General features: G+C 33.5%; 3 protein-coding genes and 2 long non-coding RNA genes across 6 annotated transcripts; all 5 read left to right on the plus strand.

Annotated features, from left to right (window-relative positions):
- Window positions 1-91: 91 nt before the first annotated feature.
- LOC129568418 (uncharacterized) lies at window positions 92-1,009 on the plus strand. The gene is made up of 3 exons (XR_008687949.1): window positions 92-508; window positions 563-750; window positions 815-1,009. It is a non-coding gene; the product is annotated as an uncharacterized LOC129568418 (long non-coding RNA).
- A 134-nt stretch (window positions 1,010-1,143) lies between these two features.
- Window positions 1,144-2,666, plus strand: LOC129568316 (uncharacterized). Of its 2 annotated transcripts, none has more exons than XR_008687936.1 (7): window positions 1,144-1,422; window positions 1,482-1,648; window positions 1,718-1,817; window positions 1,887-1,949; window positions 2,008-2,195; window positions 2,256-2,362; window positions 2,411-2,660. XR_008687936.1 is itself a non-coding variant. In XM_055446004.1 (7 exons), exons 1-5 carry the CDS (start codon window positions 1,205-1,207, stop codon window positions 2,174-2,176), a joined length of 717 nt encoding a protein of 238 aa, XP_055301979.1. In that variant the 5' UTR covers window positions 1,147-1,204; the 3' UTR covers window positions 2,177-2,195; window positions 2,256-2,362; window positions 2,428-2,666. The 2 variants fall into 2 exon arrangements, 1 of the variants encoding a protein (XP_055301979.1); XM_055446004.1 differs by having other exon boundaries at window positions 1,147-1,422; window positions 2,428-2,666.
- Window positions 2,667-2,751: 85 nt separating this feature from the next.
- LOC129568317 (uncharacterized) lies at window positions 2,752-4,786 on the plus strand. Its single transcript, XR_008687937.1, has 6 exons — window positions 2,752-3,372; window positions 3,556-3,710; window positions 3,796-3,957; window positions 4,019-4,118; window positions 4,184-4,502; window positions 4,561-4,786. It is a non-coding gene; the product is annotated as an uncharacterized LOC129568317 (long non-coding RNA).
- A 129-nt stretch (window positions 4,787-4,915) lies between these two features.
- LOC129568320 (uncharacterized) lies at window positions 4,916-6,272 on the plus strand. Its single transcript, XM_055446008.1, has 6 exons — window positions 4,916-5,092; window positions 5,178-5,344; window positions 5,404-5,503; window positions 5,583-5,645; window positions 5,713-5,900; window positions 6,055-6,272. Exons 1-6 carry the CDS (start codon window positions 4,962-4,964, stop codon window positions 6,144-6,146), a joined length of 741 nt encoding a protein of 246 aa, XP_055301983.1. The 5' UTR covers window positions 4,916-4,961; the 3' UTR covers window positions 6,147-6,272.
- Window positions 6,273-7,099: 827 nt separating this feature from the next.
- Window positions 7,100-8,555, plus strand: LOC129568319 (uncharacterized). The gene is made up of 6 exons (XM_055446007.1): window positions 7,100-7,278; window positions 7,332-7,498; window positions 7,557-7,677; window positions 7,741-7,803; window positions 7,864-8,051; window positions 8,113-8,555. Exons 1-6 carry the CDS (start codon window positions 7,157-7,159, stop codon window positions 8,196-8,198), a joined length of 747 nt encoding a protein of 248 aa, XP_055301982.1. The 5' UTR covers window positions 7,100-7,156; the 3' UTR covers window positions 8,199-8,555.
- The last annotated feature ends 4,885 nt before the right edge of the window (window positions 8,556-13,440 follow it).

Consider the following 13,440-nt stretch of genomic DNA (forward strand, 5'->3'; position numbering starts at 1 on the left):
GCTTTTGATAAGCCGAAATATATCGATCAAATGGAATCATAAAAAAAATTTTGCTTTTTCATTCGGAACAAGAAGGAGGCAATACAAAAAGTCACACACTTTGTGTGAATCAAACTTATGATTCCTTGTTCTATAACTGAGACGAAAAAAAACTTAGAGCAAAAAAAGACAAATAAAGTTGCGGCTACTATTGTTCTACAATAATGCTGAAGACACCTCCATCGTTATCTATTTCCAGTAGCGGGAAAAATGCGAAAAACTTCATTTCCACTCAATTCTGAGTCATTTTTGCTCGCAACTTTATTTGTCTCTTTTTTGCTCCAAGTTTTTTTCCGTCTCAGTTATGGATAAAGATCTCATAAGTTGTTCTTTCATTCTATGGGTGTCATATATGTATGTATGTACCTAGCTTTCTCAGTGGTTTAACGTGAAAACTGTACCTACGAATTTAACGATTCAATGAGTATGATACTTTTTTGAAAACGATTCAGATGGAATAGAATGTGATGTAAGTTGATCCAACAGAGAATTTAACTTATAACTCATCTTTTCCTTGATGAAGAATTTCAGCAACCAATAATTCAAGAAGATATAATGGTACATCTTATTACGAAACTGATGATCCACATGTGCAGCGCATCCATTTAGCTGATGACATACAATGAGATGATATATATGAAGTGCAGTTTACTGATCCAGAACTTTCTGCGAGAGAAACCTTTTGTAAAAGCATCTCTACCAAAATCTCTGGTTAGTGATTTTTTTTCCATTTCATGTTGCAATCAAGTATTATTAACCATTTGTATATTTGCAGAGTCTGGAGTTTCGGGAGCATATCCGGTGGCAAATATAAATCCAAACCTATTGAAATCTTTGGCTGGTTAAAAAGAAGCAGAATTCCACTTTGAATGGAAGTCATAATATGAAAGGGATCTATGATTCAATACTACTTCCTGCAATTTTATGAAATAATCTTAATTTTTTATGGATCATCTGTGAATTTTACATAATACCCTAATTACAAGATCCATAAATACTTATTGTACATTACCATGTACTTTTTACCTTTAATTGTCACTTACGATGGAATATAAAAGATATGTTGACCTTTGAAGTTTTTATAGATCATGTTTCTCATTCAATTTTAACTGATTTTTTTAGAAAACTAAACGAAGAAGAGTGAAGAGTGCAAACCTGTTCTTGAATGGTATGTGCTAATGGATGTATCTTCGACGAAAATATTCGGCGAACTCAGTACAATTTTGAACGTGAATTACGCAGCGCAAAAATAATAATGCTGAGTTTCGTTGCCATCGTTGCCTCAACGTTTTTTGTTGTGGCATCTAGTGCATTTCTTTCTGATGGTGTCAGAGAAATCAACTTCACGAAAATCCACGATGAAAGCGATGAATATGATTTTGAGTGAGTCAAACATTCAGACGTGTAACAACGCAATTAATTTTTACCATTTTATCTTTTAGATACGAACTAGAATGTGGCAACACATTTCGTGGGAGAACTTTTATTGTGAATGTTCCGGACGAACACATTTATGTAATGTTTGGTGCTGACGATATTTTGTATTGGGTGCAATTCACAGAGGATGAGTACAAAAACAAAACATATCTTACTAAAACTGTCCGATTAAGTGAGTTCCGCATGTTTTATTACGAATATTGAACATTCTCAAGAGTACGTTGACATCGTGTTATTCCAGTTGAACGAAGCGAAAACAAATTAAAATTCAAAGACGATTTTATTGACTACGATCTGACGATTTTGAAAGGTTTCTTGTTTGTTGCGCCTTACCAAACGAGGTTAATCGTTGAACTATTTTGTTGGCTTAATGTTCAAACGCATTAATAATGACAAATAATGTTTTTCAGTTGGGATTTGGAGCAAATATGCTTTACAAAAACTGACAGTAAAAATCAAACGTTCAATTATATGTGAGTATTTTTTGGAATTTATTAATTGAATAAAAACAAGATTTAATTTGTGATCTAGTATTTCAGCAACAAACAACTCAAGAAGATATAATGGCACAACGTTTTACGAATCGAATGACCCATATGTGCAGCGAATTCATTTGGATGATGGTACCCAACGCAATGACACGTATGAAATGAATTTTACAGACGACGAGATCAATTCAAATGACACATTTTGTAAATGAATTTCGAAAATCATATCTGGTGAGTGTATTGCTACGTATATCTGTCAAGTTATTCATTGCTGTGTTGACCGTTTTTCAGAGTCGGGCGTATTGGGAGCATTTCCAGTGAGCAATATCAATCCAAACCTTCTGAAGTCTTTGGCTGGTTGAGCATGAATCCCACTAGTCATTACACATCATTCAAAAGTAGACAATATCTATGAAAATATTAGTTATTCAATTTCACATTTTCAGTGCTTTTATTTATACAGGCAGAGGAAGTATCAATTCCCAAATAAATAATCCATTCAAGTAACTTAAAAATGGATTGGAACAATTACATTCATCACCCCAAATGTTTTTTTTTTTTTGAAATAATCAAATGAATTAATCAAAACCAACGAATTTGTTGACCACAATTCTCAAGCCCGAACGATGGTCCAAGTGAAAATACACAAAATATTATTTTTCATTATTGTTTTTTATTTTCAAGATGTGAAATATTTTGTAGGTATATTTATTAGGTATCAATGCAATTTTTTTCCAAATAATTCAACAAATTTAATTCATATCTACCGATATCTTATATATCTTCTCACAAATTATGCTATAGCATACCCTAGAGTATACTCAACGGATTTCACACTGGAAATTGTCTTAAAAAAAGAAGAGAGAACATGTATTGCCATCCCCCAGTGATCACAAGTTGAGCCCATGTCACACTGTTGTGAACTACATGAACTATCAACGCTCTGTATGCATTTGCATTTAATGTAATAATAATCTTTTTTTCATTTTCATCAACGCTAGAGCTTCTACTTTAATTACCAATATAAGAACTGCCAATAAATAGGATAAAATATTGCGGGAACATTCATTTTGAAATCAATTACAAAGAAGTCCATACCTTTTAAAACCTGCTTCTTCACCTCAAGAAAATGAAGAGAACCGGTTCTTCTTACAACAATAACAGGCCTACATGTGAAAAGAATTCAATTATTTGCCAAATCAGTTAAGCAGCTTAACTTAAGCTTGTAGCTTCGATTATCAAGCTGTGTTGAAAATGAGTGGATTGAGTGCACAACCCCTGTACCACACAAACAAAACAAAGTAAAACACGAATTTGCGATGAGCGCATTCAGTGAAGCTCATTTCAATTCTTTACGTCGTTTGACGCACTCATGAACGCGACAAATTGAACGCATCAACAATGTTCCGTAATGAAAGATACATTTTTTACTTATAAAATTGATGTTTATCACGTGCTACGCTCTCACAAAAATCAATTTTGCACATTCGTGACATTTTTATTTTTTTTGTCTACTTTATTAACAAATATAAAAAAGATTCAATAATACATTGAACGATCTGTGTCACAACTTTTGACACTTGTCTCGTAGCGCTAGAAGTGAGCTGTCAGACGCTTAGATGCAGGACCTTCGATTGAGTGTACATAATTTACTTCTTATATTTCAACTAAACGTTTCAAGTGCCTTTAGGTGAAAGAATTTCATTTTGTTAAAGCTGCAGATGGTAGTGATGAATATGACTTTAAGTACGTTAATCTTCCTATCGAAAATTGGTCATCAAATCATCATGGCTAATTTATTATTCATTATAAAATAAAACTTGTCATTTAGGTATGAGCTGGAAAATGGTGAAATATTTCATGGAAAACCTATATTTTAAACAATCCCCGCGTGCATTTATATGTTATATTTGGTCCAGATGCGACCATTGGGCTCAATTTTCATCATATGAATACATATACAAAAAATCCTTTTCTAAAATGGTTCGATTGGGTAAACAATTTCAGTTTTCTGTTAAAGTTTAAATTCTTATAGATTTCATTATTGTTTGCAGCCCAGTGAACTAATGATAAAATAATCATGAGAGATGATTCAGCTCTATTTGATCTTACAATTTCTACCGGTAACCTTCTGATCACACCTTATGCAACGAAGTTAGTCAAAGATTTATGCATTACCAATTAGTCACTGTTAATTATTACTGATCTTTTAATTTAAGATGGAACCTGGAAAAATTTTGCTTCACCAAAGCAGATAAAAAGAAAAATACTTTTGATTATGTGTGAGTCACATTATGCAGAGAAGCTGAATAATATTCAAACAATTCCAAATGATTTCATGCGTCAAATTGGGTATCTTCGGATAAAAATTCTAGGACGCTGGATGACACGTCTTCTTATGAAGGAAAAGATGAATCAGGTGATCCATTGCTATTGCTGATTATCCTTACTGTGATGGTGTATATGAAGTGAAATTCACTGAAAATCAATTACAATCTGACGAAACATTTTGCAAAAGCGTTTCCTCCGTTATTTCACGTAAGAACTGTTTCACTGGATTTTTCCCCGAACTAATTCTAGATGTTATTATTTCCAGAGCACGCAATCTTTGGGGCAATCACCGTGAATGATGTGAACACAAATCTCATGTAAATTTTGATTAAGTCCAATAAATGACAAATGTAACTGAAATTTTATCGCACTCTCATAATAATTTATGAATAATGAAGTGGAATTGAATATACATATATATCGCAATTCGCAAAAAATCAACAATAATATCCAACACCTTTTGGTTTTCTTAAACTGGACTATTTACTCAAATAAACTCGTATACTCTTGTTTGTTGTGGGGCGTAGCACATTAAGTCAAAGAACCTGTTTTAATAAACAAACACAAAACATGTTCATCTAAAGATGTATATATGTTCAATATAGATTTGTTCACTGAAGTGTAACAGTCTAATTCGTTTTAGTTTGTAGCTTGCAATGAAGTATCATGGTCAAATTATTGTCTGTTTTGATTCTTTCGACAATTGCCTTGGTGGCGTCCAGTGCTTTCATTTCAGATTTTGTTCAGGAGTTTAACTTTTCAAAAATTGACAATAAAAGCTATGAATATAATTTTGAGTAAGTTTGTGCAGTTCTATGTCGATAAATATTTGGCAAAAATTGTTTCAACTTGTTAAATTTAAAATGTTCAAAATCTACGCAGATACGAATTTGCTAATGGCCGACATTTTCGTGGAGTCACGTATTTAGTATTCGATGGATATGAACGCTTTTATATGATGCTTGGTGCTAATAAGTCCATTTACTGGGTTTTCGTATTGCCTGAAGAATTCGAAAATGTGACAACATTTTCAAAACCTGTACGAAATGGTACGTTTCGTCAATTATTTCTGCTTCAAAATTCATTTTCGTGATTTTCATCATTTCAGCCAAACGAAGCGGAGACGAAATAACGATGCAAGATGATTTTCGTTTATACGTACTAAATATTACTATGGGTGTCTTATATAACATGGGATACAGAACAGAGTGGGTTTCAGTACAAATTGAAACCATTTCAACTAATTCTTCAGCATGACTACACAAATAATTATGCATTGAATTTCAGATGGAATATGGAAACTATTTGCTTTACCAAAATCAATCGCACTGACAACTTTTTCAATTTCATGTAATTCCTTATATTTTAACACGATCAAAATGCAAGCATATCCTTAGGTTGTTGTTTATTTCATCAGAATTGATGCAACAAATAACTCAAGGAAATATAATGGCACCACTTACATTAAAGCCGATGATCCACAAGTACAGCACATTCGTATATCGGATTGGCCACAGCGCCGAGGTGAATATGAAGTTGGATTCTCAAATCAAGAACTCGACTCACAATCCACTTTTTGTAAAGGGATCTCTCGAACAGTTTCAGGCAAGTTCAGACTTTTTTCTTTCTGCGAAGTTTTTCATTATTAGTTACTTCTTTCTTTCTTTCTTTCTTTCTTTCTTTCTTTCTTTCTTTCTTTCTTTCTTTCTTTCTTTCTTTCTTTCTTTCTTTCTTTCTTTCTTTCTTTCTTTCTTTTTAGAAGAAGGAATTTCTAATGCATTTCCTAGGAAGATTGAAAATGCAAAACTTCTAGAAGCTTTGGAAATTGGCAGCAACGAAATTAATAGATAAACTTTGAGGATCACTTGAGGTCGTTCAAAATCAATTTAGCAAAGCGATTTGTATCCACAAGAAAAGCATTTTTGTTTGTACCGTGATAAAATAAACAATAATAAATGAATAAATATAAAATTGAAATCATTTGTATCCAATACAAGTGCTGTTTTTTTCTCTCTCTGGAGTAGATTTTGTAAAATTTTGAAAATTGGTCCGAAATGATTTCCGGCCGTTATGGCTCGCTAGATCGCACCAAATTAGGCTATGTACCACCATCTACCCGGGTCGATAGCTCTCATGGGTCAGAAAAATTGGCTCTCTTTTGTGGAAAATTTATCCGAGGGTAGATTTTTAAAAAAGAATGAGCGAGCCATAACGGCCGGAGATCATTTAGAACCAATTTTTGGAATTTTATAAAATCCGGTGAGCATTAATAACATCAAAATTGACTGGAAATTTTTTCGACGCACCATCTATGCCGCCTCTGTCATTCTCACTCGTTTCCTCGAATCTGCGATGTAATGACAGAATACATTTGCCAAACAGAATGTATGCTGTCACAGTAGTTGTTTGGCGCGGAAACTTTTGCTATAGGTGGCGCGTCGAAAAATTTTCCAGCGTCTCAATGCATACATTGAATGCGATGCTAATTCCCACCGATAAAATCTACCCCGAGCAAAAAACAGCACTTGTATTGGATATTATAGAAAATAAAATGCCTTAATCTACAATGATATATATCAATAGAAATTGCTATGTTGGAGCATACGATGTATGTCATATATAGTATATACTCACAAGTGTATTTTTCGGTTGTTTACTTGGTGCTAACATAAAGCAGCTGTTCACTCAGAAGAAATGAAGCTCAAGGATTTACTTCTCTTAGAAATCTACAACAAACCAGTTTAACTTGTTAATTTTTGCACTTTCGTCGGTGTGAGTTGTGGTAGTGTCTACAACAATAGGTTAGTATTCTGTCAGCATTCAGCTGAAGATCATCATACTTCGACAATCGGTCTGAGAAGATGTATATTGTGTTTATTGTTTTATTGTCAGTATTTGTGTTTGTGTTTTCTGACCTTCTCGATGGAGTAGGAACATTCAGTTTTAATAAATCCAATAATAAAAGTGGCGAATACGATTTTGAGTGAGTAGCTTATGAAGCTAGAAACATTTAATGCAATGAATTGCATATTTCAGATATAGGCTAGAAAATGGAGAGCTCTTTGATGGCAAAACCATTTCCCTAAATGGCTGCGACACAAATGTACACATTATGTTTGGAGCTGATAATTCTATCTTCTGGGTTCGACTTAGCGAGGAGGAATTCCAAACTAACTCAATTATTCGGAAAATTGTGCGCCGAGGTGTGTTTTCGATAATACCGCAAAAGACAATTTATTTCAAATTTATATCGCATTTCAGTTGAACGGATTAAAAATACTGAAATACGTTTCAAGGATGATCTAATTGAATACACAGTCACAAATTATAGTAGCTCTTGGAAGGAAGATAGTCTGGTACAAAAAGTGCCATATTTAACTAAGTGAGATTGTCAAAGTTTTAAACATTTTTTTTTCATAATATACAAAAATGCGTATATTTCTAGGTGGGATTTTGAAAATATATGCTTTACCAAACAAGATGAGGCCAATAAAATATTTCTCTTTGAGTAAGATTCAAAAATAACTAATATGGACCAGAATTCAGAGACATTGATATAAACTTCTAGAATCAGATCGAAAAATAATCCTCGACTTTATAACGGAACAACAATTTGGGAAGATGGAAATCCACGGTTGCAAAAGATATATTTGAAAGACTTACAAATATACGATGCCAAATACGAAATTGAGCTAACGGAAAATGTGCTCAATTCCAATGCAACATTTTGTAAAGGAATCTCCAGAACCGTTTGGGGTAAGAATTCTTCGTCCATTACTTTTTTCATTTGTTTTCCAATGATAAATTCGATTTTTAGAATATGGTGTACTTGGAGCATGCGCCGCGAGAGTCAAAAATCCTAAACTGATGGAAGAATTGATGAGAACTACTCAAATGAAGTAGGCTAAACGGAATCTTCATAAAGACTGGTTTTTTGCATTGGCATTGCTACGAGAGAAAAATCATTCTGAACATCTTTGTTTGTTTCTTATTATTGACCACTTTTTCCATAAGGAAATTGGAAGTTTGTTTGGCGACTCAGGATATTGAAAGTTCTTTGCGTTGTTTTCCTGACTACAGCATGCTCTAAACGATATTTTCTCAAAAATAAAATTATGTTCTTGTTATTCAATAAGTTTCAAAATAAAATAAAAATTACACCTCAATTATCACAAACTCGTTTTTCAAAAGCGAATAAAACTCAGAATATTTATTCATTTTCATTGAAGAACGAAGAACGGTGAACAAATGAAGGACAAACGAGATATCGAGCGAACGGATAAGCGCGACAACAGTGACCAAGTGCTGGTTTTCAATGCCATTCGATTTGCGACCACGTCTGGCTTGCGCTGTATGTATTCCTGTGTATTCGAGTATCTCGTGTCATACACAAGCGCCATCTCAATTCCTTTGGGTTGAAACATATATCGATGGCTTTCAAAAAAGTTGATGTTTCTAAATAAAATGGCGTGAAATGTCAATGATTGGTTCTACATAAGTTAATTATAATTTTTTGTGTGTGTATGTTTTTTCTATTCACCATTTTTATTTTTATTAAACAATACACTCACTCAACATACAAAAAACAGTAATTCATAATTTAAACAAATTCTCTACGTGTAGAATAGTATTTCTCCACGTGTAGAACGTACAGAACAAAGCGCTTGAAGCGCTCGACAGTTTGACATTTCAAACACAGCTGAATGCAATGTATAGTAACAAACAAGAAAAAGTCATATTGAAAGTAGATTCAAAAATTGTTTAAAATGTTTTCTTTTCAAGAGCGTTCTTTTTGAACTTTTGGTTGCCAATTAAAAATCCAAACTATACTCAAGATGAAATACAGTGAATATAAGTGAAATACAGTGAATATAAGTGAAAGACAGCAGAACAAACATGAGAATTTGTGGAATTGGTTTTAATTCGAAATTGGGAGTGTTGAGTACCTAAGTGAATGTTATAAAAAGATGTCAATGTTATTTCAGTTTTCTTTGATACTTTGATCTGAAATCAGTAAATAACGAAGAACAATTATCTGTTCGTTGCATCAATATTTTCAACTAAATTGTTGATTCAACATCTGCTGACACTTGCTTTGCCTGGGGTTATTGAGATGGCGCTTCGAGTGCATCTGTATATAAAAAAAACTCACGAAAGTCTCGCTTGTTCGCGACGCTTAGAATATTTTGGCTGTTGGTACGGTACACCGTTCTCCGATCATTGAAAGGGGGATCAAACTGAAGAACGGAGAATGGTGAACAAATGAAGGGCAAACGGGATATCGAGTTGAGTATATACAAATCGTGGCACTGACTGTCAACAGCGATTGCACAATCTAGAAAATACAAAAATCAACAAAAAAAAACAATGTAAATATATTTGACATGTTTTAGTATGAAACTTTGAAAAAATTTGTGAAGAAAAAAATTGGTTAATAAAATCCGATTTTCTTATTAATATTTTAATAAGATTATCTTATTAATAATAAGATGGATCTTATTAACTTTTTAATAAAATGGCGATCTTATTAATAATAAGATAATATGTTAATAATATCGTAGAATCTTATTAATCTAATAATATGTTATGTTTGAGTTATTAACGCCCCGTTAATAATATGTTAATAATTAATAACATTAGTGTGTTAATGCCTGTAAAACTATAAGTATTTCTACTATACCGTATTCCTACTACCATTGTATCAGATTGCCATGCAAGTTTCACGGGAGAAGTCTTCAAAAAAATCAACAAATTACTGAAAATTTAACACATATTTTCATCACCATACTCTCCTGCTAGCAACGAAGTTGAAAGAAAAAACAGAGAATTGGGGAATTACTTGGGGAAAAACTTTTGTTGCACATCAAAATTCAGTTATTCATTCCTCCACCAACTTTGCTCCTTTCGAATTGATGTTCGGTCGTCAATTTGAAATTCCGAATTCTTTACTCAATAAATCGACACCTTCTTACACATTTGACGATTTTGCGGACGAGTTCAAAGCAAAGTTAAAAACTGTTTGGTCCCAAGCAAGAGAAAATATCATCAAAAGAAAAGAATATAACAAAAACTACTACGATGGTAGAAACAGAGTACAAAAGGTAGACATCAAACCTGGTGATATGGTATGCATCAAAAACAACAAAAAACAATATAAGTTTTCTAACCTATTCTCGGGTCGAGATTATCGAGTTGAAAAAATAACGGGAGAAAACTCAATTACTGTAAGCAAGGGAAATAAAACCTTCAGAGTTCACAAAGACAACATCAAGGTCCAACGTCCGATTAACTCTGTTCAAACCTTGCAAACAGTTACAACAAGGTGCAGATCATCAAGCATCTGAAACATTTTTATCTTTATTTTTTCTCTTTCTCACTCTAAAATCACCAACACGCACAATTTTGCGAATCGCAATAAATTTTTATTGAATTCATTTTCCATCGTTTTAACGAATGAACAGCTTTTTAATTTTTTTTGTGTATTGTATGTTTCCCGGAAACTTAAACTAGAGGAAGAAAAAAACGCTCTATCTTATTACAAACAAAAAGTATCAAAATAAAATTGTATAAAATTTTCTTGAAACACAAACATATGAAAAAGAATAGCAAAAATTGAGATAATAACAATAATCGAACATTAACATCAAGGATCTTCATCTAAGCCATACAAATAATTTTCGAAATCAAAAATCTCATGCAGGCTGTCGTTTGACCTAGCACTAGTTGGATCATTTTCGGCAGAAGCAGTAGCAGTTGGTCTTACACCAACAACATTGGAATTATTCATTGGAACACTCACGTCAACAGCATTAGAACTGCTCTGATCTATTGGAACATTCACATACCCTGGCAAATTTGTCATATTGCCATATGTATAACTGACATTGTCATCGGTATTACGTTCATTTGAGTATTCATACCACCAGTATACAACGGCAAGCAATATGCCAAATTGCTACCCGCCCCGAAAGGTTGCGGTGCAATATACGATTGAACAGTAGTGGTCGGATAATATGGTATATTTTGATTCATCACCACAGCTGTTGTGATGGGAATGTACGCTTGATTTGTCACATTACCACCATAATTCATTCGAACTGACAATCCACTTGAAACCGAAGAAGAAAATGCATCAACAGTAGAAATTGTCGAAACATTTGCAACAGATGTAGTATAATCCAAAGGCAAAGAAACTGCCGAAGTACAAACAGCAGTAGAAATTGCCGGCACTGTTTCTGTATTAATGCCTTGTTTCAACTGCATAAAAACGTCACTGTTTGAGGTCTGAACTTGTTGACTAAACGTTTGTGTGAACGCACTACATTGTTCGAACTGCTCTTTATTATGAACATTACTACCTGCACTCAAAGCGCAAAGTGCGCTAACCGCTTCACGCTCAGATTTTGCTGTTTCGCCTTCTTTACTTTTTCCACACTTTATAGTTTCTTTCTCTTTTGTTACAATTTTTTCAATTTCGTTTCCTTCAGATTGATCGTTTGAACGTTTTTTACTTAGATCAAGGGGTTTTTCCTCGTCACTTGATACTGCGGCATAACGTTTTCTATTTGATAAAGTATTAACTGCTTTCTCACATTCAACTTGATTAGGTACTCCAACAGAATAATCGGGAAGTGGTAATCGCTTTCGTTCAGTTGATGGTCCAGCTTGTTCAATATCATTTCTCATCAAATGTTTTCTTCCATTTTCACTGACTGCAACTGGAATATTAATATTATTTATTTATTATATTATTAAAATGGGAAAACGTATGACAAAAACACAACCCCTGCACCACACTAACAAAACAAAGTAAAACACGAATTTGCGATGAGCGCATTCAGTGAAGTTCATTTCAATTCTTTACGTCGTTAGACGCACTCATGAACGCGACAAATTGAACGCATCAACAATGTTCCGTAATGAAAGAAACATTTTTTATTTATAAAAATAATGTTTATCGCGTGCTACGCTCTCACAAAAATCAATTTTGCACATTCGTGACATTTTTATTTTTTTTGTCTACTTTATTAACAAATATAAAAAAGATTCAATAATACATTGAACGATCTGTGTCACAACTTTTGACACTTGTCTCGTAGCGCTAGAAGTGAGCTGTCAGACGCTTAGATGCAGGACCTTCGGACAAAAATGGGAAAACGTAAGACAGAAATAAGGGAAATGGTACAACAGAAAATAGGAATAAGTATAACAACGTTAAAAAATGTATTTCTAACAAAAAAAAAAGATCTGATTGACATAAAAGACAAATTAAAATGTTCGAAACTCCTAGAAATGAGAAATTCTTTGTGAACGTTACTCTCTTTTGCAATGTTGAAGTGAAAAAGTACATATTTATATACAATGCTTGTAGTACACTTGCTAGCACCAGTTGGTGTCTCGGTGCCATTAATGTACATAATAAATGGGAACTGTGAAAAGTTACTGTAACGTCGCGAAACATAGGTTCTGACATAGTCTGATCTCGTTGATCCTGACCCCCCCTGGCAAAATTTGACCCCCAACGATTTTTTGGACCCGTTGCCATTTTCGGACCTTTTTTTTTTAGTCCTCACTTTTTTCTGGATACCGGTTTTACACTAGATAGAATCGATTTTCGAAAGTGAGGAACTTTTTTTTTTTTTTTTGCTCTTCAAATTTGAAATTGGGGGTCGGGGGCGGGGAGGTCAGCAATTTTTTTCGGGAAGAAATTTACACTAGATAGAATTGATTTTTTTGACCCCTCCTTGAATTTTTGGCTTGACCCCCCCTGAATTTGTTGGTGTCAGAATGTATGTCGCGAAATACGTCGAACATTGGCAAGTAGAATTGTGATAGTCATCTTACTGTGTGCGAATTCATTCATTAGATTGTTTATTGGTTTTCGTGTCAAGTATCATATATGAATGAGTGAGATTGAAAACAAGACATATTCTGACAATATATCGTTATGATACAAAAACGAATGATTTTTTAAAAGTGTAACATTGGCAGAGAATTTTTCGAAGTGAAACACCGCGTGTTACATTTCAATAAAATTTGTTTTCCATGATTCACTTTGAAAAACGTTTGCGCTGGTGTTTCGTTTGTAAATACTTGTTGGATGATGTTTTGGTTCTAGGAATGCATGATAGTGGAACGTAAAGAT

The sequence above is a fragment of the Sitodiplosis mosellana genome, unplaced genomic scaffold (genome assembly GCF_009176505.1).
Source record: "Sitodiplosis mosellana isolate CC-2019 unplaced genomic scaffold, AAFC_SMos_1.0 Smas_scaffold_18, whole genome shotgun sequence".
In the NCBI taxonomy this organism is placed as follows: Eukaryota; Metazoa; Arthropoda; class Insecta; order Diptera; family Cecidomyiidae; genus Sitodiplosis; species Sitodiplosis mosellana.